This window comes from Lissotriton vulgaris, chromosome 5 (genome assembly GCF_964263255.1).
Source record: "Lissotriton vulgaris chromosome 5, aLisVul1.2, whole genome shotgun sequence".
Taxonomy (NCBI): Eukaryota; Metazoa; Chordata; class Amphibia; order Caudata; family Salamandridae; genus Lissotriton; species Lissotriton vulgaris.
The window spans coordinates 357,895,707-357,923,543 of NC_141693.1; the positions used below are offsets into that span (position 1 = coordinate 357,895,707).

At 43.6% G+C, this 27,837-nt stretch overlaps 1 protein-coding gene across 1 annotated transcript in view; it reads right to left on the bottom strand.

Moving 5' to 3' along the window:
• The window catches only part of LOC147710896 (alkaline phosphatase-like), a 224,356-nt gene that overhangs the window by 177,960 nt on the left and 18,559 nt on the right, over positions 1-27,837 (bottom strand). Inside the window, exons 2-3 of the mRNA XM_086921672.1 lie at positions 8,530-8,649; positions 6,703-6,818 (exon numbers count right to left, since the gene is read on the bottom strand). Of these exons, the coding sequence (XP_086777798.1) occupies positions 6,703-6,818; positions 8,530-8,649 (236 nt within the window). The remainder of the gene's footprint in view (positions 1-6,702; positions 6,819-8,529; positions 8,650-27,837) is intronic.

The following is a 27,837-nucleotide window of genomic DNA, read 5'->3' on the forward strand; positions in this document are numbered from 1 at the left end:
TTATGTACCATTGGTTTACTATGTCCAATGGTGTACAAATACTATTTACTCAAATGCAAATACTTGCCAATCACTACTATACCATTTAATTATTGGACAATGACAACAATCAAATCCAAGGGACATGGAGACCAATTACTCATATTTTGACTTTAAAACTAGATCCATAGCCACCGTCAGGAGACCCTGTCAAATGCTTTTTCATCATCCAGCAGGATCATCCCTGCGGGTCCATTTAATTCCCTTGCCACATCCAAACCAGACATGGCAAGAGTGACATGAGAAACAGAGTCCATTGAGTGTACAAATCCATACTGCATTGTGTCAATTAATAGGAACATCTCAGCAGCTTGTTGATTTGACAGGATACGGGTATAAACTTTAGAACCACAATTAACCAGGGAGACGGGATGGTATGAGCCACAACTTAAAAGATCTTTGTTCTTTTTGACAAATATAGAGATATATGTTTTCCCCATGAAGGTGGAACTGATGTTAAAAAAAATCCAAATTAGCTAACTCAGTAAAGAGAGGGGTCAAGATGTCATTACACAGCTTAAAGAACTCAGTTGGAATCAGGTCTTGACCTGCTGCATTATCACTAGCAAGTTGCTCGATAGCCATTTCAACCTCTGCCCCGGTTATTATGTCATCCAGCAAACTATTTTGCTAATCAGTAAGCTGATTAAGCCTTGGAATCTGTACATGTGATTGAATATTTTCTTATGTTGCAACACATTCTTACTTATATAGGGCTGAGTAGAACTGATGGAAAACTGCTAATATCTCTGGGCTTTTTGTTACCACCTTCCCAGCTGAATCCCTAATACACCAAATCATGGTGTTATCGCTCTTTGCCTTCATTTGGAAGGCCAAATGCTGTCCGATCTCCCAACTATTTTTAAAACATAATAAGCATTTTGCTTAATATTTAGTGCAGGCCCTCTCCCAAATCCATTTGCTTAACTGCATCTGCAGGATAGTCAACTGATGGAAAAACTTGAAAGTATTATCTGCACAATGTGATATCTTTTGAAATGATGAGTATGTCAATTCCAGTTGAACAAGCCTTTACCACAGCCTAACATCTGTTGCCTTCCCCTCCTTACCTTTAGCAATAACGTAGCCAGTAGTCTGACCCTGAATATAAGCTTTTAAAGCATCCCAAAACCGTTGTTGAGTGGGATGTGCCTCTGTAAATGGAAAAATTCGCTCAGGCCTGTACCCATAAAAATCGATATATTCATGGAGTGTCCAATAAAGGCTTACGGTCAAATGTCCACCTTCGCGGGGATTGAGAATCAGGCAAAGATTAATAGAGGGTTATGATCTAACACAATACGTGGGTTCAACTTGATTGCCACTGCAGGCAGAAAACTGTGGCTGACAATACACATAAATAAGGTGTGGCATGAGAAATCAAATGAAATGTAAATCCTGATTAATGGACCCAGTGAGTATGCCTAACATCTGACAAAGCATGTTTTGTCCTAATTTGCTTAACACTAGACATGGCCATCCTCCCCTGTGTATCAAAAGGAGGAGTTGTTGAGTTTACCCCGGCTCCATGACAAGATTGCAGTCCCCACACATAACCACTGGGTTTGGCCATGTTCTGAGTTCGCCCAATAGGTAATTAAAGAGAGAGAGGTCATCCGTCTTTGGGGGCATAGACCACACGGACTGTTAAAGTTAGACTGCCATTACCTATACATGCGATTAGCCCTCTCCCAGACCAGTCAATCTTAATCCGACTAGCAGGCGATCCTTTCCCCTCCGAAGGTAAAGCAACTCCCCTCTTTGGGGCATCAATACTAACAAGAGTATTATAGCCTAAATCGTTACGATTACGTAATTCCCCAGTAGTAAGATGCGTCTCCTGAATGCAGACAAGACATGGATTAAATGTAGGGTTCTTCCCTCAAATATAACATTTTCGCATTGGAACTCATACCATTAATATTCCAACTGAGAATATGTATACCCTGATTGCGACCACTGATGGTGTTATCTATCATTTAATTGAAGCATATTCCTAGACATAAAATGATGGTTTAATGATACTGACGCCCATGCAATTCCTCCTCTTTTTAACTGAACTAACCCAAGTGCCCCCCTGAACCCTACAAATCCATAGCTTATCCATAACCTCCCCTCCCCACCCCAGACCACAGCACCAAGCCCATTCCAGTCCCACTCGGCCGAAGAGGACTTTGCTGTAGCCCTAGGTCCACACCACACTCTAGCAATTGTGGCAATTTGGCCCACAGCAAGCACATTCCCCACCCAATGGATAAACAGAAAATACCTAAACAGTGACTGGATACCCCCACCAGGCAATGTAGTTATACAGAAAAGATAGAGCATTTCAGAAAGACCATAGCCGGATAATACCAGCCGATACCAAGCAAGAGTTAGCCAGTTAGATTAACCAGTCGCTGACTGGAAACTAAAGTCTGAGCCACCAAGCAGCTAATCTTTAGATTCTCCTCAAGATCTCAGAAACTCATGCGCCTGTGCTGGGTCTTGACAGTAGATTTTTTGGCCTCCATAAATAATCCTCAGTTTAGCAGGTTCAAGCAATGAGATCGTACACCCAAGTTTCAGAAAAGATGGCACCGTTACCTGCAATAGCCATCTGCGCTCCACTGCCTCACAACAGAAATCAGACCTTACAGTAACATCTCCACCACAGGCTTTGTTTGGTTTTGTTAGGGTGAGCCAGCTGAAAAATGAGCTGCTGAAACATAACATTCCCAATGTGAATTAAGATAGCCATTGGATAGCTGGCAGCGCGACCTTGTTTGGGTTGGTTGACAGGAACCTGGGTATACTTGGCAGTCCATGCCCTAAACACTAAGGGGCCGATTATGATTGCGGTTGATCCGCATCCTCCAGGCTGGCGGAAGCCACCGCCGGCCCGGAGGATGCGAATCAACCGCTGCGGTCTGAAAAAAGACCCCCGCCAGATTAGGATGGCTGGGGGATCTTTTTTCCCGTCCGCCGCTTTTCCGCCGCGGTCGCCTTCCGACCGCGGCGGAAAAGCTCTAACATGGCTGGCGGTGTCTATCAGACACCGCCAGCCATATTAGGATGTCAGCGGTCCTATGCCTTTCCACTGCGGCATTTCCGCCGTGGAAAGGCATACGTACTTTTCTTTGGGGGCCCATTGCGGGCCCCCAGGGGTGAAGGGGGGAGGGGGTGCACATGGGGGGTACCTATGGTACCCCCCTGCCTTTACGTGCACGAAGCGGCAGGCACCACGCGGTGCCTGCAGCTACGTGCACGCAAAGGTAAACATGTTTTTTTTAACATTGCGGCGTGTGCCAAGCAGCACCCGCCGCAATGTTAAAAATACAGGATGTAACCGCCAAGGTGGCGGTCACATCCTAATTAGCACGGAGGGACCGCCGCAGCCCCTGCGGACGGTCCCTCCTCCTCTGGGGTGGCGGACGGACGCAGGTCCGTTCGCCATCCTAATAGGCCCCTTAGTTGGTGAAAAACCTGTTCAAGTAAGTAGATAATATATCTTCTGGTGGCATTCCCCTCATTCCCTTCCGGTATCCCCAATACCCAAAGGTTATTGCTTCACATCCCATTTTCGACATCATCGAGTTTCTTTGCCATAGTCTGCAGTTTGCCATCATGCTTCTTCATTTCCTCTTTAACCCATTCCGTGCTCCCGTCGGCCAACGTCCGACGGGAGCACTACCTGGCTGGTGCTGCGAACAACCATTGGCCGACGCAGCCCCACACTTTTTTTGAACGTTCCGCACTGGCGCGGAACGTTCGAAACAGCCAAGGTGTTAATACCATGTGTGGACGTCACCAGGCTAGCAGATTGACTCTCTATGTCATTAAGATGGCCACAAAGGATATTTATATGTTGGACAGTTTTCTTAACATAACCTGCGTCTTCATGTCAGGGGTCATCGGGGCCAATGAATCCATCTCATATTCCTCTCTATGCAATGAGAGTAGATTATATAGGGTAGGAGTATCTTCATTTGTAGTTGTTGTTGGTCAGATTTCACTGGCTCCATCCTCAAATGGGTGTGCAATGACTGGTTGCCCAAAGAGGGGGGGCGGGGGGGTTATAAATCCCACGCTGCCTATCAGGGATACCAACTGAGGCACCAGACAGAGGGAGTACCTCTCGTATAGTTACATTTGTGGGAGTGGGTTCTACCCTGTGCGGGTCCCAGAGCATTTCGTTCTTACTAAGATCTCCCAAATTACGGAGAGGAACCATAGCACTTGCCAGAGTTGTGCCCAGTGGCCTAGCTAATTGTGTAGCTCTTTGTTTGATCATAACCCCATTGGTCAAATCGGGGGATGTAATTTCATTAAAGATGACAGTGTTGCCAAATTATCAATACGCATTTAGGTCCATTCCTTTGTATTTATTAAAAAGTTTTTTTTTTAATGTAAAAGTAGCTCGCAAAAATTTATTTGGGCTTACAAAAACCCCAGTGTGTTATTTGTTATCTTCAACTCCCACGTAGGGAGGGGAGTTCGCACTCCTGATTCTGTAGTATTACTACCTAGCTTTGTTTATGTTTCTGCTCTCTGCAGTAGTAAGTTCTACCCTAAGGGACCTCACAGACTTATTCGGGGAATACCAGATTATCCCTATGACCATTAAGTCAGATCAGAGCTTGGCGATACTGCTTACTTAAAGCATACGCAGCTTAAGATGTTATTAGTCTACCATCAGGTTTGGCAGGTTATTCAAGACAATTGTCAGGTAACCAGGTTCTATCAATATACCCTGTTAGGAAACTTACCTAATTTTCCATTCTCTTTTAACAAATAGCTCTCTTTAATGTTAACAAACAGTGAAAATTCATTATCTGGGTCAATTTTTTAAGAATGGTAGCTTTTTATCAATTCATGATATGAATAAGGAATTGGCCACCCTAAGACGGGGGCGTTCTGCTATCTGCAATTAAGAGTATGTACGCAGTCACTCCCTGATATGAACCCTAATTAATTTCTTTAAAGTTTTATTAAGAATAAGAGACATGGTTTTATACATATCTTCTATCTGATTCTGGGACATCAGGGCAAAATGCTTAATATATTTGAGAAACTTGCTGTTAAGTGAGTATGAAGTTTGAGTTCAATGTCTCAGTGCCGGAGATACATCAAGATAACATGCTGACCCCGGGTGCTCTAAATTTCTCAAGGCACACTCTTTTAAGCTCTTCAATTATAAATATTATACACCACTCAACCGGTAAAAGTGGGGCCTGAGGGAAACATTGGGTTCTTTTCGTTGCGATGCACCCAAGGCTGATACTATCCATATTTTTGCAACATGTGGCTCTATTATACCATTTTTGCACACATCATTTGCATTCATAAACAAACTGTGTAAATCTAGTATTATCCCTGATAATAAAGTCTTTTGTTGGACATGTCCTGAGCCGGGCCGAGGTTGTGGGTGTTTTTTATTTTCTAGTCACTTCTAGGAGATTAATGATTGCTCGAACCTGGCTGCAAAAGGAAACACCAGAATCAAAGGCATATTTACAAGGAGCTAACACCGCCGCAGCGTCATTTTTTTCTACAAAGCAAAAGTGCAATTAGTGCTCCACCCTACTCCATATTTACAAACTGACGCTTGGGGCTCAATGCATCAGTCTGTAGCGGCCTGTGTCATATTATACCTGCGTGAAGTATAATGTATGCAGGGTAGGCTTTCCCACATTAAAAGCCATGTAGAACTGATGCAGTGAAATTTACAACTTTTCAGTGCATCACTCTATGGCTTGACTGCATCAAAATCCCTTCGCCTTCCCAAACCAGGCGTAAGGAGTTGGCTGGGCTTTTAACATCAGACTCGCCTCTGTGTTCTGACACATTGCTGGAGTTGCGTTAGTCTTTCGACCAACTTCAGTTCTTGTAAATATGCCCCTCAGTATTGGGGTGGTGGGAGTTTATATTTCTCAGTGGGGTGGAGTTTGCAATAATTGATAATCATTCAAATTGATTTAAGTTAAGAAGAATGTGGGAACCTGTCAAGTGGTGTATACTAGATCTCTTTTCTGGTTGTGACATGGCAATATGATCCAACTGTATAGTTTGAAGATTTTCAGATTCTTTTTCCTGTGTGTATTTGTTATGGTTCTTTATCTTTCCTTCTTTTATTTTGAAATGGAGCCATTCTTGTATGTGTAATTCTGTTTTCTTTTGAGACAAAAATAAATGAATAATCCTCAAGCAAAAAAATCAATAATCTAGATCTTCCCTGCTCAGCTCTTTACCTTTTTGCAGTAAACGAGAAACCATTTTGTAACATTAGGGATGCTAGGAATTGGTTTGCTGATTCACACTAGAGGTACCCTTTATCTAGAGGTGTCTAGGATTACCTTGTGTCAGAGGCATCCATATTCACATTTGACCAGAGGATGCCCATTCACATAATGGCTCTTGGGGTGATTATGCTATGCAGGGGTAGGGATATAGAAGATTTCAGTGGGCCAATGTGAATGCAGCATTACCATGGGTAGGCTTAGATAAGGGTATATCCATGGTTTGTTCGGGTCAGAGAGTATTAGCGCATAAAATAGGTTATAGGGCACCATTCTTCCATAATGTATAGTGTATCCATTTGTACCTAGTGATAGTGGGCATACTGGCTTATCCTAGGTTCGAGGGAATCCAGACATACCAGGATCAGGATGTATCCAGGCTTACCTTGGACAACGCCACAAAGGGAAACTTGTCCATCTCTAGTTGAATCTCCTCTCCGGGTTGGCCGGCTAACTGCCCCTTCCGGATCCGGGCTGCGGTCACAGTGGACACTCCCATTCCTGAAACAGGGGCATATCGCAGTTAGTGGTGGAAAAATCCGCACATTAATGCACACATATTAGTATGTTATGTTACACCGAGTCAGGGACCACGCGGGTGGACAGCGTCCCCCCACTTATATTACCGGGTGGACGCCGTCCCCCTTGCCAAACAGCTGGACTTCACTCTTTGGCCTCTCTGGGACGAAATTGGAGCCCACAGCACGCTGCACACGCGCTGGCTTCTCAGATGCAATCGCATCTAAGGGGTGAGCGAGAGGAGGCAATGAGCCCGATGGTGCAAGCCACATTTCGTGACGTCTCTTCCTGTCGTGACGTCACTTCCGGTGACAGCGTCCTCGCACTTCTTTTTTAGGTCTCCCGTGGCGTACTGCGCACATGCGCAGTCAAGCTCACAAGATTTTATGTTTTAGAGTGTGCTTCACTAGCGAGGGTTAAGCCCCGCCCCTCTTCTCCATTGACTGTCCTCCTAAACGGTGGCCAGCCATTGGAGAAGAGGTCCTAGTGAAGTTCTCCTTTCTCTCTAAGCCCCGTCCTTTTTAGACGGGGCTCCTTGACTTACTGCTGGCGTAAAAGCTTTCTTATCTTCTTTATGGAGCCAACAGATGGCCCCATAAAGAAGATAAGGAACCTTTTACGCCAGCTGGAAGTCGGGCTCTAAAAGAGAAAACTCGATATCGTGTGGTTTCCGGGGCACGGCCCGCCCCTTTTTACCCGCATTGTTGTTGTTCTTTCGGCGAGAGACAGACTTCTTTTGTCCCACCCTCTCTCCCACAGCATTCACCATGAGGCTCCTATACAACACACACTCCTTTTCAGAATCTCGTTCCAGTACCGCTGGACGAAGCACAAGAAGGACCCTAAGGGCAAGGGAGGGGGCAGCTCCCCCGGCGGGCAGTCACCTAGCAGGAGCCCCCTCCCCCCCGCAGCTCCACCCCTACTCCGGCCAGGGGGCCATTCTGGAGGATGCGGGTTATACCCTGGTTACACATGTTTTATCATAGTGTATAGCTGCCTGTACCTTGGCTGCTGGCAGTATGCAGAAGCAGGTGTTTGTGTTTGTGGGTTATCTTTGGGGCTCGTCCATAGGCATGTCCATCGACAGACCATGCCTATTGTCAGGGGCATCACGCAGGCCCGTGAAGGCAGTGTGGTCAGGAACTCCCAGTCTTTCAAGGGGCTCCCAACCATTCAGTGGGGGGGCATTCAGACCAGTTTAAATTCACTTAATATATGTGCAATGCGATAGTCTCAGAGGCCATCTTAATATACTAGGGGCGGGGCTTCAATTTGCGTTACACAGTCACTTACGCCACTCTCCACTGTAGTGATAATCGGTGATTTACGGTAGTGTGAGGGAAGGCCATTATCGGAGTGTATGGCGTTGGTGCCGATGATGTTTTAATGTGAGTCTTTCCCCGCTTATGCAATGAGTCTAAAAGCTAGTTCCTGGCTTTCGCAAGCCCTCAATCAAGAGTCTGTGCAGGGTAAATACCAGGTGAAAATTCCCAGAATGCAGGCTTTTGCATGCTTTTGCAGGCCATGAAAGAAGATCTAAAGCCCGTTTCCGCCTCCCTTGTCGAGCCAGCAAAAAACGCCCACCCCCCAAACGTTCTATTAAAATTAGACACACTTTCCTATTTATTTATGGCACTCTACTCATTGGCCCTCCAGTGACACGTTCCCTCTCACACAACGAAAGAGCACTTACCGTCCCCGAGGAATATGATGCCATTTTTAGCCACGTTGGTGTTCAGCACCTGGAGCTCCAGGGATTGCTGCAGCGTCTTCTGGGCGGAGTCCCTCCAGTACTGCGGGTCTTTCTCTCTGTCTGCAGGGAGATGAGCAAAGAAGGGGTCACTTCGGCCCTACATTGTCCTATCTGAGGCTGGACTAGGAAGCCCAAAGGAGGCTCGGCAAAAGTGCTCAGAACAGCCCCGCTCCCTCCTTCTCCTGTGCAATGTCTCTGTTGCATCTACCCATTCTCCCTCTCTCCTCTCTGGTGGCTTTTTAGTAATTAAACTCGGGGGCCTGAGTAAGTAGGAGAGGCACCAGGAGCCGCGCTAGGCTTTCAAAACAGGACTTTAAAGGCTCCAGCCTTCTCCCCATTGCCTCCTCCCACTCTGCTCAGCATCTGGGATGCTGTACCAAGTAAACAAACAGTGGAGGAGTACCCCCTATGGGCCAAAAAGAATTTATACCAAGAAGAGATTCCTTCGGTATCAGGAGCTTAAGGCCTTGGTTTTAGCAAGAGATTGCCCCAACCTTTTTATATTGGACAGTCATAGTCCTTGTAGAAGACCCCTCACTCACCAACCTAGTTGGTGACATGCTTCATCATCGGGGTCCCACCCCATAGGCCGAGTGCCTACAGGGTGTGCTGCGACACCTGGTTACAGTGGAGCGGGTTTTGTTGGTTTTTATATGTGCGAATGGTAATTACAAAAAGTGTGTTAAAAAGGGTTCGAATCTACTCACACCAAGAATTTATTCTGGAGTGTTCGGACCCTATTAAAAATATGTTGCACCAGTGCCTATTTAGGAAGGGTTAGGTGCTACGAGACGTGTGAAAAAGAATAAATAGCGTAGTGTGCTATGTGAATTATTTACAAGTTAAAATAGGTCTACATGTTTCAACCATAGGTCGTATTAGGTGGTTTTCGTCAGGACCGTGTTGTTTGGAAGGGGTGGTACACCCACGCTAAGGAGTGTCCAGTCCTCATCCAAATACAGACCATAAATAGCGGTCTGGTGTTAAAAAAGTGCTTTTTCCTGGATTCAGGAGAAAAACCTGTAGGAATAAAAACATATAAAAAACATATATAAGGTTGGGAAAACGTACTGGGGATCACAATACAAGGGTACTACTTTATGTAGTTATTGTGCTAGGTGAGTACTCAAGTGATAGTCAAACACCTCGCTTTTCAAGTCGTACCCGTGGGCTGTCTGTGGTGGTTGACAGAAGTGCTCAGGCGGAGTTTACCGGAGCATAAATGTGTTGAGAGTGGATCCAACCGCTAGTTGAATACACTCGTTTAATGGTACACGTGACTGAGGAAAGGGGGGGGTGTGTGGGAGAGCAATCGCTATCTATGGTGCGGCGTTTCAACACGCCCAAGCATTTCTGACCGGTATCTAAGTTTTTGCATCAATACACAACATCATTCATTTAAAGGGTTGTTTTGGCTTACACTTGAAGCTGCGATTTGCGCTTCATGGGCATCGAGTTCGCCAAGACTGCAGGTATCCGTTACCTAAAGAATTGCGGCAAATCGAAAAGTTTGTATCCCATAGTACTGTAGTAGCAGATGGGCATGTACTGCTACGGGACGCGATAATCGCGTCTCGGATCTGTGAGGCAGGGCACTTACTTGCGGCTTCTGCTAGTCAGGCTTCACAACCTACTTGGTTCTGCACTCGAAAATGCCCCGTGGAGTAACCCGTGGCGGTACCGGCGTCTAGAAGTAGACTGACCGTTACTTCCTGGGTAGGCGGTACTCCGTTCGGGGAGGTTGTTTCTGAGCCAATCAGTGCGCGGCTCATGGGTGGTGCCCGATGACGCTGTGTGTGACGTTTACGGTCACGTTGCTTACAGCGTTGTTCGGTTACCTTGGTAATGCAGAACGCGGACGGCGCTCATGGCTGGTGCCCGATGACGCTGTGTGTGACGTTTACGGTCACGTTGCTTACAGCGTTGTTCGGTTACCTTGGTAATGCAGAACGCGAACGGCGCTAAAAAGCGGGTCGTGCATTTGGAAAGGGAAACAGGTTTTTAAAGAGACTTTAAAGAGGCTTCCTAAGCTCAAGGTTGAGCGAAAAGTATGTACTAGGAGGAACAGAGGTATCAGATTGTGCAGGACATGTACCTATATTAGGTCCACGTGTTTCAGTTGTTAATTCGGATATTACAATCCTAATGTGAACTTGGGATTTTCAGAATTTACAAGACGAGTTTGGGAACATAGTCAGGTTTACTTACACACTGTGTTGCTATTTTCAGTGACATCGTGGTATGATTTTAGGCAACATAAGGATTGCTTACACGCCGTATTCTAGGTGGTTATGTATTACCCCATTACAGAGTTCCATGGGATGTTATCGTTAAGCCCAGATATGTGGGTGGCAAGCCTATAAACCCACCTTTGTTCTTTCTCAAAAAGGCGTTGGTTTATATTGATTCCTGGTCTTATTTGTTCTATCACTGTCCAGCGAATGTCATCAGCATTATGGTTAGCCGACTGGAAATGTTCAGTAAGCCTTGTGTTTGTTTTTTTGCACCTAATGGTGCTTCTATGTTCACCAATGCGTGTCTTAATTTTTCTGCCAGTCATACCCACGTATCTGAGGTCACAAGGACATGTTAGCAGATAGACTACGTTTTCGCTGTTACAATTTGTATGTCCCCTGAGTGTCCATACTTTGTTGGGTTCCAGTTGTAATGTTTTTACATTGTTGGTGAACGGGCATACGCTGCAATTACCACATTTATAGTGTCCTGTCACTTTTGGCAGACCCCATGTGTTCAAAACAGACTCAGTTTCTGTTGTGTTTATTTTTGGTCTGGTATTCACAACTGCATCTTTGATGCTCCTCGCTCTTTTGTATGAAAAGAGGGGCTTTTCCCAATGTAAGTTTCCAGTATTGAGGATACTCCAGTGTTTTCCTATGATTTTGGTTACCTCATTGGAAATTGTGTTGTATGTTGTGACACAAGTTAATGGAGGTTCCTCTTCTGTTCTGGTTGTATCCTCTAAGAGGGCCGCACGGTGTTGATTGCGAGCCCGTTTTTGGCTTTTATTCAGGATTTTGTTGGGGTAACCCCGATTTTTCAATTTGTTTGTGAGATCCTGTGCCTGGTGCTTATAATCATCCAGTTCACTGCAATTTCTGCGTAAACGTAGCCGCGCACTGATTGGCTCAGAAACAACCTCCCCGAACGGAGTACCTCCTACCCAGGAAGTAACGGTCAGTCTACTTCTAGACGCCGGTACCGCCACGGGTTACTCCACGGGGCATTTTCGAGTGCAGAACCAAGTAGGTTGTGAAGCCTGACGAGCAGAAGCCGCAAGTATGTGCCCTGCCTCACAGATCCGAGACGCGATTATCGCGTCCCGTAGCAGTACATGCCCATCTGCTACTACAGTACTATGGGATACAAACTTTTCGATTTGCCGCAATTCTTTAGGTAACGGATACCTGCAGTCTTGGCGAACTCGATGCCCATGAAGCGCAAATCGCAGCTTCAAGTGTAAGCCAAAACAACCCTTTAAATGAATGATGTTGTGTATTGATGCAAAAACTTAGATACCGGTCAGAAATGCTTGGGCGTGTTGAAACGCCGCACCATAGATAGCGATTGCTCTCCCACACACCCCCCCCTTTCCTCAGTCACGTGTACCATTAAACGAGTGTATTCAACTAGCGGTTGGATCCACTCTCAACACATTTATGCTCCGGTAAACTCCGCCTGAGCACTTCTGTCAACCACCACAGACAGCCCACGGGTACGACTTGAAAAGCGAGGTGTTTGACTATCACTTGAGTACTCACCTAGCACAATAACTACATAAAGTAGTACCCTTGTATTGTGATCCCCAGTACGTTTTCCCAACCTTATATATGTTTTTTATATGTTTTTATTCCTACAGGTTTTTCTCCTGAATCCAGGAAAAAGCACTTTTTTAACACCAGACCGCTATTTATGGTCTGTATTTGGATGAGGACTGGACACTCCTTAGCGTGGGTGTACCACCCCTTCCAAACAACACGGTCCTGACGAAAACCACCTAATACGACCTATGGTTGAAACATGTAGACCTATTTTAACTTGTAAATAATTCACATAGCACACTACGCTATTTATTCTTTTTCACACGTCTCGTAGCACCTAACCCTTCCTAAATAGGCACTGGTGCAACATATTTTTAATAGGGTCCGAACACTCCAGAATAAATTCTTGGTGTGAGTAGATTCGAACCCTTTTTAACACACTTTTTGTAATTACCATTCGCACATATAAAAACCAACAAAACCCGCTCCACTGTAACCAGGTGTCGCAGCACACCCTGTAGGCACTCGGCATATGGGGTGGGACCCCGATGATGAAGCATGTCACCAACTAGGTTGGTGAGTGAGGGGTCTTCTACAAGGACTATGACTGTCCAATATAAAAAGGTTGGGGCAATCTCTTGCTAAAACCAAGGCCTTAAGCTCCTGATACCGAAGGAATCTCTTCTTGGTATAAATTCTTTTTGGCCCATAGGGGGTACTCCTCCACTGTTTGTTTAATTCTAGTTTAGGGGACCAGGAGTTCCCACCACACATAAGACTGTGCAAATTTCCCTTACTCTCTTTGTTGTTATACACATGCTGTACCAAGTACCTAAAAAAACATTCTCAAAGCCAATAGGTCACAATGGCGCAAACGCGTGGCTTTGCCAATGCTTGTTTTTTCCCTCAGGTGATGGATACCATGTTTGCTTTGACACAGCTACCTTAACAAGAGCACTGGTTCAAATGCATCACTCTCAGTGCAGTCCAAAGTGACAGTTTCCATTACTGCAATGCAGAGAATATGAAGTAGGAAGAGAGACGTGCAGAGGAGGAATGCATATGAAACTGATGTGTCCTTCCAATCATGTTTATTGGCGTTCTATAACAATACAACACGAGGGCCCAATGATCAGTCCCCAACCAAGTTCCCTGCCACCAACCCTGTTCACCACCAACTCATAACCTGTTTGTTCCCCCTCAGTGTTCTTGCCAGAAATGTACAAGCTTTGGCCTGGTGCCTTATGCAAGATTTACCCAATTTGCCTTCCCTTAGCTGATGTACTGCCTATGCATCCAACCCAGTACTCTCAACTTCCTAGGGTTTGCGAGACCTCCAGGATCCCAACCTAGGAAGGGGAGAACTGGCTTCCTGTGTACTTCATTTATCCTCCAGGTCAGTGCCTGCTGGTAGTGTGCCTCAGCAGTGGGGTTGACCATACGCGCGTGCACAAATATTCACACTTACCCATCACACATTCACGCTCACTCACATCCATCCATTCACAAGTACGCACACATACACCCACCATTCACAAGCACATGCAGACATTCACAGCATGCACGCACAAACATACAGATATGATTCACAAAAACGTTCCAGGCCGCAGCTCTGATATTGGGTGGTGGGTGGGAAGCCTCAGTGGTTCTTGGAGGCTTTGGGAAAGGTCCTGCCACATGGTCTTATTGGCTGACCTTGTCATGGGTCAGCTAATGGGATGAGGGCCTCCCCTTACTTGGGACTGTGAGCCTTGCTGACCCCACCCCACTGTGTGACGAGATATCACTGATGGACAGCCTACTCTGGGCTCTTCAGGGCTTGACACTGAAGAGCACAGGTCTGAGTCTATTAGCAATGCCCCCCTTGTCATGAGAGGGAGGACCTCACAGCCTAGTGCTGGGATGAGAAGTTTGCTGTCAGGGCTGTGAAATCTTTAGCCCAGCAAAGTTCAGCTCAGGGAGCCAGATGACTCCCCATTTAGCGCATGTCGGACTCCTGGCTGTCTGACCCGAACATGAAGAGTGTCTGTCAGGCTGACCTTTGTTCAGCCTGACAGACACTTTTCATGCTTTAAAAAGTTTGAGGGATGGAGCTCCTGTGCCCCTAATGATCGGTTGCTCTTGTTCCAGGCCCGCCATAGCGTAATCCAATTTCCCATCACCCGCTAAAAACCCACACCATGGCCAGAGGTCAATCGTCAGGCATATGTTCTTACCCCATATGGAATCACCTTTATTGCAGCAAGCTAAGCGATTAGGCAGCGTTACAATGCATGCGATACATCGCATGCCATAACAACGTGGTCATTACAATGACCGCGTTGTTACATCGCATACCATTACAACGGAAGCCGTTACAACGACTTTGCGGTAGGTGGCGCGCTGGATTTTGGAATAGTATAATTTACTATTCCAACTCCAGTCTGTGCAACAGTAGGGAAAGTGTTAGATTTTACTACCAACACCTTCTGCTCCCTACAGCAAGTCATTGTAACGACTTGCTTTGTAATGGTTTGCGATGTAACAACGCGGTCGTTGTTATGACTGCGTTATAATGGCATGCAATGTATCGCATGCCTTGTGAACTATGTTTCCCAAGCAAAAGATGTGGGAAAGAGGAGAGGACAGATTGTAGGAGCACCACGAGGGATGCACCTTGCGGCAAATGTGACTAGAGGGGTCCCTCAATTTCCTCACTTCCCATGGGACAACCCATTCCCCTAACCTAGGGTTACGAAGTCTCAAAGTAGAGTTTCACAAAGGTCAACCTACCAAAGTGGATTTATCTTCGTCTGTTAGAGACTAGATAGGAGCCCTATTATTTTGTCCTAAACAATGCCATAGACCCTCCTGGCCATGTTGGCAGAAACATGTTTTAATATTAAGCAAACCCCATATAAATAAAATTACATGTGGAGTTTGCATTCATGTTTTAAGTCACTCACTCACTTTTGCAGGGGTCCCCACTTAGTTGTAGAAGTGCCTCCCTGTCTCCAGGTGAAGGCCCGCTCTCTATCAAACGTGGTTTTTAGAGAGCGAGGACTGCGGATGATGAAGCATGATGCCTGGTGGTGTGTGAAGACAGTCCTTCCATTTTTTTGATATGCCCAACACCACACAGAAGAAGGCGTAGGGCGTCTTTGTCCATTTCAGAATCAGACACTTATTCAGGGTAGCTTCTTGGTGTGTGTATCCAGATCCTCTTTCCCTACCCGAATGGAGGAGGAATGTCTCCCTGGTGATTGTTACCAGGACCACTATTTTAGGACATTGCTCTATCTCTTGTCCTGTTGCCTTGGTGACCCCATCTAGTACCACCACCCAGAAATGTGTAAGCTTTGGGCATGACCATTGTATATGTATGATGTGGAGGTCTCCCTGCATTCCCCACAAGCGTTTCTTCAATTTTGCACGTTCGGACTCAGGAATGCTATAATGCCCTTTGATAGTCCAATATATACATTTTTTCCCCTGACTAGATCACGCAGTCTGAAACACTAGTGCCGTTCCATGGCTTGAAGGCAGGTTTTTCTGGCCCAGGGGAAAATCCAGTGTTGCCAAACAGTGGCATCAGTGGAGATGGGTCGGTGGTTTGACCTCTTCCACAGAAGAGACAGTCCCTCACATCGATTGTGGAGTTTGTATAAATGAGGATAAATATATGTTTCGGCCTCGCTGGGGTTTCTAGACCCAAGGAATTTCACCCAATGAGTGGGTGGCTAAGTTCAGACCTATGAAGCCCCTTAGCATTTCAGACTCGCCATGAAGCCACTCCACCATGTAGAGTAGTTGCAAAACCAGGGAGGAATGAAGCAGATGGGCCACCCATAGAGCTCTCTGATTTGGATGCTTTGTTCATGTTTTCCAACTTAGCCTGGGCTTTCCCCCCGACCATATAAATGGTTTTCATATATTTTTGAGCTGGACAAACTCCTCATTTTAAAGGGGTAAAGAGAAACCTGAAAAACAAATAGGATCCTTAGAAGAAGCATCATATTGAGAGCGGCTATCCAGCCAGCCCAGCACAGGTTTTCCTGGATGCAAGGCTAGTCTTAATTTTCCTCAGCTGAAGCTGTTCATTGCATGAGTCATAGGTCATGAGAGAGATTAATGCCTAGATACCTTAAGCTCTGGGATGACCATTTGAAAAGGGTCATGGATTGCAGTTGAGCTGCTAACTGATGGTCACCTCCCAGAACCAGGCCTCCAGGTTTGTCCAGATGTTGCCCTCCACTATTTCCTAGTATACCTCTAATTCGGAGATTAATTCTTTTTAGGTTTTGGCTTCGCTCTGCTAAAAATATTAAGATGTTGTCCGTGAATGCCATACATTTAAAGGTGTTGAGATGAAAGCTAAGCCCTTTAATCCGAGGGTTCTCCCTGATCTTTTATATTAGAGAGCAAAAGTTAAAGATTAGAGGGGTAAACCCCCTCTCCCTCCCCCGAATTTTAACTGCGTCCTTTTACCATAAATTACACCGCTTGACAACGTGCTGTGGGGCCCTGGGCAATTGCCTACTTTGCCAAAGACAAAAACTTTCGTAGGCAGTGAATACCAATGGCATTACATTGATTTTTTTATCATGCTAAATAAATCAATGTAATGCCATTGGTATTCACTGCCTACGAAAGTTTTTTTCTTTGGTAATTTATCCTGTCCTAGGAGTTCTAGAACCATACAGGGGGTCCTAGCTTTTCACATCAAATGCATACTTTGCCCATGCCTTAAAACGTCTCTGATTGGCTCGAACCAGTCCTTCTGCTTCCCATTCAGAGAACAATGGCAGACACACAGAAGTTCAATAGGAGAGTTTGGCATGTGGATTGGAATAGTTAAGCCCATACAGCCCTCGATAGAACTCCTGAAACGCTTGTACTTTCCCCTCTTCTGACCCATTAGTTTTGAGCTGCGGCGCTGTACAGTTTCTGTGGGCTGGAATTAAGTCAAAGTGTGGAAGCTCTAGCCAGCTCAAAAAGTCCTATAAAGCAATTGAGACCCAGAAGAAAGTCTACCCTTGCTGTATCTCATGCAGAGCTGCGGAAATTAAACCAGAGAAATGATGGAAAAGGGCTGCCCGACAGATCGCCCGCTGTAAGTGTAATTGAGGAGGTAGTGCTCAGCCTGCTTAGCAAGCACACTCCTTTTGCACCACCTTTTTTTTACATTTTCTATAAAAGTATCATTGCTTCCTTTGACCTTCCAGATGCAGTGGGTTAAACCCCGGGTACTAGACAGGTATCTAGATCAAGGGGCCTTTGTGATCCACCCTAAGTCCTGTGTTCCACACTGTAGCCCTCTGTGTCTGTGATCCTACGGGATTGACATATTTGCACCACACCCCATGAACTCTGAGGAATGCAGATGCACATGATACTGTTATTACAGTTGTGTTCTTTTTCAACTGTCCTATTTAAGTACATGCAGCTACGGGTACAGCCACCTCTTAATATAACCATTTGGAAAAAAGTATCCCATTTTTGTGGAAAAAGTAGTGATTCTGCATTTTAAACCACAGTGTCTGTATTTGTGAAGCTTCATGAAAAGGGAATGTCGCTAACCATATAACGCAGTAAGTATACTGTCTGTTTTATGTCTGAGCTTCACTAGCAACAGAGGGGCAGATTTACAAGTTCCTTGCATCACTTTTGCGCTGTCGTTGTGTCACTTTTGTGATGCAGCGGTGGTGTAAAAGCTGTGGCCCATTTACAAAGTGGCTCATCTAGGGAGACGCGTCACGTTGTAAAGCCCTGCGTGACATTATACCTGCATCAGGTATAATGTATGCAGGGTAGGCGTTCCCACGCAGGAAAATCTCGTAAAAGAGATGCAGTGAAATCTACAGGATTTCACTGAATGAATTTTAGAACGTCGCTGCATCAAAACGTAAGGAGTGACGCAGTGTATTGGGAATAGTCCGCAACAGGCATTGCTGGAGTTGCGTCGTGTACCAACACTGTATATTATTAAGCAATCGCATAGAATTGTGTAATGCCATGTTTTGTGAACTCTCCATTTATTATGGTTATAAGTTTGCTGTAATTATATAACTTTGTGAGTTATTAGCAAAAGTGGTGTTTACACACAGCCCATTTACAGGACATGTAGACTTCTTTAGAGGTTTGATAGCTGTTTACACTGTACCTAGACCTTCCCTATGCACCCTCTCAATTGAGGTAAACCTTCGACTACTCACCCATGTCTACCAAAAGGTTGTTTGAGTGCCCTGCACTTACTGCTAGGTCCTGTATCCTCCCGTCCATTTGTTTAGTTTTTAGTTACCTGTGAACCAGCTCTCGAAAGGACAGATAAGAGACAGTGGCAGAGCGCGGAATAACATCAAACCAGATAGACTGTGCTACTATCCTTGATGACACCCAGCCACAATGAGGGGACTTGGATCCGATTAGTAATGCTCAGAGAGTATAGTCGGATCCTTAGTCCTTAGACTCCCAAGCGTCTATGTTAGAGAGGACACTAAATAGGATGCACCCTTCACAGCTCTGGTTCAATTATAAACTAAAGATTCTTAAACAAGAGTGCAAAATAGAAGAAATGAGAAGACAGTCTGAGTGCTCAGTGCTGGCCATCAATGAGAGAGACCTGTGCATTTTTCAAATGGGTATTGAAAAAATATGAGTATGTTGCTGGAGATGTGGGCCGCTGTGCCACCAATGTACTTACCGGGGGAGGGTAAACACCCATTATTCCGCAACTTTCTTTCCGCATACCATCACTCTGCATACTTTCATTACAGAACTACCATGACTCCGCAATGCCATTGTAACGCATGGCATTACATTTTATATACTTTTACCACGCATACATTTACAACGAAATTCGTTGTAAATGTATGAATAGTAAAAGCATGTTTTTTTTAATGTTTGGATAAGGTAAGTATGGGTATAGGGGTATATGTTTTAGGGGACTGAGGTAAATGTTTCGGGGTGTTTGGATATTTTAAGGGTTCATATATAGTTTTGGGTTATGGGGTACAGGGGCAGTATTAGGGTTTAGGGATAGGTATGGGTTTTGGGGTACAGTGGTATTTTTAGGGTTCAGGGCTAGGTTTGGGTTTTGGGGTATAAGGGTATTTTTAGGGTTCAGGGGTAGGTATGGGTTTTGGGGTACAGGGGTATTTTAAGGGTTCAGGGCTAGGCTTGGGTTTTGGGGTACAGTGGTATTATTAGGGTTCAGGGCTAGGTTTGGGTTTTCGGGTACAGGGGTATTTTAGGGTTCAGGGGTAGGTTTGAGTTTTGGGGTACAGTGTTATATTTAGGGTTCAGGGCTAGGTTTGGGTTTTTGGGTACAGGGGTATTTTTAGGGTTCAGGGGTAGGTTTGGGTTTTGGGGTACAGGGTTATTTTAAGGGTTCAGGGCTAGGTTTGGGTTTTGGGGTACAGGGGTATTTTAGGGTTCAGGGGTAGGTTTGGGTTTTGGGGTACAGGGGCATTTTTAGGGTTCAGGGCTAGGTTTGGGTTTTGGGGTACAGGGGTATTTTTAGGGTTCAGGGGTAGGTTTGGGTTTTGAGGTACAGGGGTATTTATAGGGTTCAGGGCTACGTTTGGGTTTTGGGGTACAGGGCTATTTTTAGGGTTTAGGGATAGGTTTGGGTTTTGGGGTACAGGGTATAATTATAGGGTTAATATGGGTTAGTGTTTAAGGGTGTTGGGGTATTTTAAGGAGTAAGGGTGGGTTATGATTATGGGGTGCAGAGGTATTTAAAGGGAGCAGGGTGGGATTAGTTTTCAGGTTGTAAAGGGTAATAAAATAAAATAATAAATAAAAATAATATAAATAATGCAATTTAAAAGAATAAATGTTTTAATTAAAATAAAAAAATATGTATATATATATATATATATATATATATATATATATATATATAAGCACATATATACAGACATATATTTGATGTTTTAATAATGTACTTTTACAATGTATATGACTTCACCACACATGCATTTGCGTTATAATGGCATGCGTGATAAAGTCATATGTGTTGTAAAAGTTCTAGAAATAATGTCTTTGCGAGTAATAGTCCCCCGTTATAAAAATTGCGGAGTGATGGTATCCGGGATGTTGGTTTGCAGAATATCATATAATAATAATAATAATAATAATAATAATAATAATAATAATAATAATAATAACATATTCCCGGGGGAGGGATAGTCCCTTTCTTGCTATTTCTGTGGAGGTAGGCCTTGTGTCCGAAACTAATTTTCATGACCTTCTCTACCATTTATCACATATTCCTAATGTTCCCTTTTGTAAAAATTGCAATCTGGCCCATTGATTACACTTTATCCGGCCCCAGCCGGAGATTACGGCTTAAGCGGAGAGTACGGCCCTAGCCTGTGAGTACACTCCCGGTGCATAGAGTACGGTCCTGGTATGGAAATTCCGGCCCAAGTGCGGACGTAAAGTTAGGAGTCATAAGTGCATTCTGTGAATTCGTATGTGCCTTCTGTGAATACCAAAAGTAGTAAGTTTAGGATTTTGTCTCAGATTAGTTCTGTGAATTGGCCCCTCTGAAAGGACCACTTCTAACTTCAACAATTGTCTATAGCCCAGAATCGGCATTGTCTGCCAAATGGTGGCCAAACTTCTTGAGTATTGCACCAGTGTCAATAACAGAAGATCGTAAATGGGTAGTCATGGTGGACAAGAATGGAAGTTTTATTAACAGGTCAAACCGATTTTCTCTAATGACATCAGATTACTACATTTCATCAAGAAAATCCTCTTGTCCCTCCCAGTCAGTGAAGAAATAATTGATTTAAACACTTATTATGACATGCATAGATTACTGTAATGCCCTTCTTGTTGGTCTATCAGAATATCTTTCTCAGTTACCATCTCCAGCTATTACAGAATGATGCTGCAAGGCTGATCTTTGGTCTAATAAGAGATACTCTGATATCCAACACCTGCACAAACTCCAGAAGCATTGGCAAAGCCAATAAGTCTGGCCTTTGAGACCTATTTGCTTTGCCAATATTTTTTAGCGATATTGGAGGGATGAGAGTGCTGCCAGTTCTGTGCAACTGCTACTCAGTGTGAGTTTGAGAGCGTTGTTGATGAGTTGTGAGTGTTAGTTGGTTAGGGGTGGGAGAGTGCATCTTGTAGGGTGTGTAACGGCTAATCAGTCAGAAATGAGTGTCATTGGTAGTGTGAAACAGCTACTATGTGCGGGTTTCGAGCTCTGTAAATAATATGTGAGTGCTCAGGTGACTACTAGGTATGGGCAGTAAACTCCGCTCTGTTCACGGGGTTTGCAGTGTTGTTGCCATTCTCCACGGAGTGGTGCAGAGCAGAGTTTTTCCGCTCTTGCGGCTTACCAACATTAAGTTGGCAAGCTCAAGCAAATAAACTCCAATGCTAGACCACCTCTTCATGAGATTTCTCAATGTGGGCAGTCGCGGCTGGTCACTACCGATCAGAAGCTGCCACTCGAGTAGAAAATCTTGTGCTTCGTGTGGTGGCATTAGTTCTGATTTCCTGCCTGGGACAAATGTCCAGCACTACAAATCAGAACGAGCAGCAACTTACCTCACTCTGCCACTTGCAGATCTCCACAGAGCTCAGAGGAGTTTTTTTCCACTTCTCCGGACTCTGGGAACTCCGCCCAAGCCTAGTAACTTCCTCACTCCACATCATTACGAACATTGTTTCTAGCCCTGAGTTTTCCCCTGCAAATAATTGCTGTCTGCTGTATTAGTTTTATTAGTTTAATGGGTGCAAAATTAGACCACAACATAAAAAATGTGGTAGGCTATCACACAAAAGTCTGTGGCTGGAAACCACGTCAGCAGTGACATGGAGTAAGTGGTCTCCCCAGTGAGTGCTGCTCTGTGATGATTTTAAGTGCTATGATGACTAAAGCTCCCTCAGCGAGACCCAATCCAGGGCAAAAGTCTACAGCCAGGCGCGTAATTTTACAACTGAAATGCATTGAAGAAACAACTCAGCTCTTCATTGGCATGTGTTTTTAGAAAGTATTCCATGGCTCAGATTTCAGAAATGTAACAACATTAAAGTGACAAGCCATCTTCAGAGCAGCTAGTAGAAACTAAACACACTTTAACAGTGCTTTCTATGTTTCAATGGAGAGTAAAAATATATGATTGCAGTTTTAACCCCTTGAGCTCAGCTCGTCATGAGGCTCGGTGCTCCTGTGCTCATGACGAGCTGAGCTCGTCATGACCACACCCATTTATATTGATCCTCAGCACAGAAGAAGATTAACTCAAGCAGCGATGGTGTTAATTAATAGTCAATTTCACGCGTAGGTCCTTCAAGGTTCTAGTCTTTTTAAGGGAAACTTCACCATTTAATAACTTGCAACGCTCCAAATCACTCATGAGAAGATGGCATTGGGAAAGAACATCAACAGTTTAATTGAGATCTGAAGCAATTGTGTATTATTCAAGCAATGTATTACGGCAGTTGATTAAGCTGTTTATTCAACAGCTTAGAAGTGCCATGAAATACCAGAAAATTCAGGTGGAAACAGGCACCTCTATATCAGGAAAGGCAGCATGCCAGCATCATGTCTTTGTGTTTTAATAACAAGGACAACTCTATCTGCCCATGTGGATCAGGGTAGGTATGTATTAATATAACAATTGTCCAGTGGGACTCATTCAAAAGTGGTACCGTCTTCTGTGTCTTAGATGGAGCCCAGAGTTACTCACACTTATTCATCAGACCAAAATTAATTATAAAGAAAACCAAACACAGGATTTGCAACACAAAATTGAGAACCCCACTCTAACATATGGGCTAGCCTCTCTTTTGGGGGATGGAGACATTCGCTTTGTGAAAGTACTTGTGCTGAGGAAGGTTTTCCCTCCTCACTCGAAGGTGGAATTTGCACCACGGCAATTGATAGAAAGCATGCATTTCCAACACAATAGCCAATACTGCAATTTATTCATATAATGACTGCACCGTGAAGAACAGACTCAAACTGGTCCTTCAGAAGATTTTTTCATTGGAATGAATCTATTTATTTCAAGTAGAAAATCACAACACTATTTCTTGACTGTAAATTTTCTTGTTCGTTTTCCAAAATAAAATTAAATTGACAGGAGAGAAGAAGAAAGGATAAAAATCCTATTTACAAGACATTTTAATTCGCTAATCACTCACATTCTTTCAAACATTCACTCGTGAAATTTCATTCATCCTCATATGTACAATTCTCTCAGAAAGCCGTGAAAAGAATTAGAAAGAAAAAGAATGAAGAAGAAAATAATCAAACTATAATCATAAACAATGATTCTGTTCTACACAATTTGATCTTAATCCAATAGGATAACTAAAGCGTACTTTTCAAAAGTACATTCACAATTTTAAACAGTAGGCCATCAACACATATAAAGTATTCAAATAGTTCTTTAAAGCGTTTTTTAAAAAAAGATTGGCCTAACACGATGATGGTCGACGCGTTTCGAGTTCCTTGAAAGAGGAACTCTCCTCAGGACCTCAGAATAATTTCTGAAAAACTTAATAGAAGACCTTGTCTTACTTCGTTGTAAGGAAAGGTGAACTAAACAAACTCAGTGCGGCTGCATAGGCACTCTCACCTTAAAGCTCACATCTTATACTCTTGGCATCCATGGTGACAATCATGCTGAAAAAATCATAAAAACAATGAGGGTCAACAGGTCCTGTCTAAACCAGCTTAATTACATGTACGACAGTTAGTCAAGATAAGGATCCTTACTTTCATGTAGCGTGTTAACCTTTCTCTAGACAGGGCGTTGGTTGTGTGGTAGCTTAATACGATCCAGTGACTGCCTGCAATGCAAAAATGGATGCCTTGTTTCCACGGTTCATATCTAGTTTCCCAAGCAAACTAAGAAACATTGCACTCAATAACATACCTTATAGGCTGTTTTTTTGTATGTTGACTTCTGTAAATTAGTAATTCGAGTGAATCTGAAATCGTAAACAAAAGATGTAGTCATATATCTGTCTCGTTTATGTTCAGTAGCAGAAGTTATTGTAATTTTATGACTGGTATGTTCCAACTCGCTTTTTCATCTGAACGTTTTTTTTTAAAATCTGCGTATATTGTCGTCTTTAACAGAACATGTGGCATTTACAATTTAACATTCCAGACTGAGCGGTTGTTAACTCTCTTAATTAGTCCCGAAGGAGGCAACAATGTGTCGTTCAAATGAATGTACCGTTCAGATGAAAAAGCGAGTTGGAACATACCAGTCATAAAATTACAATAACTTCTGCTACTGAACATAAAAGAGACAGATATATGACTACATCTTTTGTTTACGATTTCAGATTCACTCGAATTACTAATTTACAGAAGTCAACATACAAAAAAACAGCCTATAAGGTATGTTATTGAGTACAATGTTTCTTAGTTTGCTTGGGAAACTAGATATGAACCGTGGAAACAAGGCATCCATTTCTGCATTGCAGGCAGTCACTGGATCGTATTAAGCTACCACACAGTCAACGCCCTGTCTAGAGAAAGGTTAACACGCTACATGAAAGTAAGGATCCTTATCTTGACTAACTGTCGTACATGTAATTAAGCTGGTTTAGACAGGACCTGTTGACCCTCATTGTTTTTATGATTTTTTCAGCATGATTGTCACCATGGATGCCAAGAGTATAAGATGTGAGCTTTAAGGTGAGAGTGCCTATGCAGCCGCACTGAGTTTGTTTAGTTCACCTTTCCTTACAACGAAGTAAGACAAGGTCTTCTATTATGTTTTTCAGAAATTATTCTGAGGTCCTGAGGAGAGTTCCTCTTTCAAGGAACTCGAAACGCGTCGACCATCATCGTGTTAGGCCAATCTTTTTTTAAAAAACGCTTTAAAGAACTATTTGAATACTTTATATGTGTTGATGGCCTACTGTTTAAAATTGTGAATGTATTTTTGAAAAGTACGCTTTAGTTATCCTATTGGATTAAGATCAAATTGTGTAGAACAGAATCATTGTTTATGATTATAGTTTGATTATTTTCTTCTTCATTCTTTTTCTTTCTAATTCTTTTCACGGCTTTCTGAGAGAATTGTACATATGAGGATGAATGAAATTTCACGAGTGAATGCTTGAAAGAATGTGAGTGATTAGCGAATTAAAATGTCTTATAAATAGGATTTTTATCCTTTCTTCTTCTCTCCTGTCAATTTAATATTATTTTGGAAAACAAACAAGAAAATTTACAGTCAAAAAATAGTGTTGTGATTTTCTACTTGAAATAAATAGAGTCATTCCAATGAAAAAATCTTCTGAAGAACCAGTTTGAGTCTGTTCTTCACGGTGCAGTCATTATATGAATAACTTGCAGTATTGGCAATTGGTTGTTGTTTATTAGTTTATAAGGCTTGGCCTTACTGCAGATTAGAAAAACCTTCTATTGGTTCACGCTATTTCCAACACAATGGAGCACGAGCATTGTTTTACCAGTAAAGAAGAGAAACCGACTGCCAAAGCAAGCGTGGGTTTGTCCCGCCTAGTCCACCATCCTGGTTTCGAATCCTAATTACCAGGATGAGTTTAGTTGATATAAGGATTTGAGTGACTATGGAGCACTGAGAATTGATTGGTCACCCCTCTATCCCAGTCCTGATGAGGCTTTCAATGCACCAAAGGCCAAAACAAGTCGATCATCCTTCTTTTGGGAGAAGAAAATCCAAAGATCAACATTGAGGAATAATTATTGTGTATGGGAAATCATACTAGAAAAATAGAATATTAACAGTCCCCAACGAGTATTTTATTTGGTGGATTAGACACTTGTGGAAAAAATATCACAACTACATATTCTAGTCAAATTATGTACCAGATGCGGTTGGGAGAGACCTAGAATGATCTTAATTTATTTTTTTGTTAAAATTAGACGTTTGTACATTTTTGTGATGTGTATAAACGTTTTGTATTGTAAAAACACGAGTTGAAATAAACAGTGTCTATGATTGGGCTTCAGAAAATATATGGTTACATTGGATTTCCATTAAATGTATATGGCCAGACTTAACTTAGTTGGCCGATCATACTAATTTGTTCTGTTTGATCTAAAATAATTGTCATTCAGAAATAGTTTCTGCACTCTCCTATTTTGCTGTGTATCCCTTTTGGGAAAAGCAGTTGCTTTTGTGTAGTACAACCCTCACCCACCAGGGTTACCACTTGGTGGCATGCTTCATCATTGGGTTCCTTCCCGTTCTGTTTCAGAACGGAGCGTATCAGACCACTCATAATGGAAGATAGGAAATAGAGAGGTTCTTTATGGGTTAAAAATACCTGACTGGTAGGAAATCTTATTTGATTAAATCCTCCAGTCGGTATAATTAAAATGTACATGTATGTACTGTGTAGTATGCACATAGCAAGAGATGGGCCTTACATTTGCTCGCAGGGATCTTTTGTTTGAAGCACTGGCGTATTGTAAACAAACAGGCAGTGAAGGCGCCCATTCAGTGCCCGGAAGCTAGGCACAGACTTATGCCGCAGCTCAGGGGATAGGGTCAGAGTGCTGAACACACCACCCAGGGGTGCAGAGACAGCCCCCTCTGTGAGGTTGGACCACCTTCAGGGATTTTCAGATGGGGTGTTATGCTGCTCCGCCTTCCACTAGGATGCCTCCAGGTTAATATGAAGGTGTGCAAGCCCACCATTCATTGTACGACAGCTTCAGCCGATGTCATGTTGTTGACCATTGGTCCTTCAAAATAAGCGGATGTGGTAAGCAGGAAGGTCGTACACGGCTCAGAGCACTTTTCCACCACATTGTGTGTGACCTTACCAATGGACTCACTCTCTACTGTACACTAGACCACGCAGCCTGGAAGCAGGATGAGGGGCAGGGCTTTCAGCTTGTCAGGAATGCAGCTTCCCCATTGTTTAATAAACTTGATACCCTGCTCGCGAATGATCCTGCCCCTAGCAACTCCAGACACAATTACAAGCATTAGCAAAGCTAATATATAATGTCTATGAGACCAAATAGCAAAGCTGATAGCGCTTGAAAAAGGAAAATTCAATAAAAATGGAAAGGGCTTGCAGGGTTGGGAGACCGTGAAAGCAGGGTAGGAGAGAGGATGGAGATGAAAGCAGGGAGGGAGGAGGGACAACCAAAAGCAGATGGAAGACAAAGGAAAGCGGATAAAAGAAAAAAAAGCACATGGCAGAGACGATGGATGGAAAGCAGATGCCTTCTCATGGAGTGATTTACAAAAAAATAGATCCCAAAAAAGTAGATTCTGATCAGCCAATCAGAGAGCTGCTAAATAGTCTATGGTCTAAGGGAAGGACAAACACAAGCCAGATGGACTAAAACAAACAAGTATGAAAAAGGGAATGACTAAACAAAAAGCCAATGGTAAGCAGTAGGCTGAATTCATTCCTAGATCAGCTTTCAGAACACCCCTGAGAAACCTTCCACAACCAGCTGCGCTGTCTGGTAGGCTTTGATCTAAAAAGATGT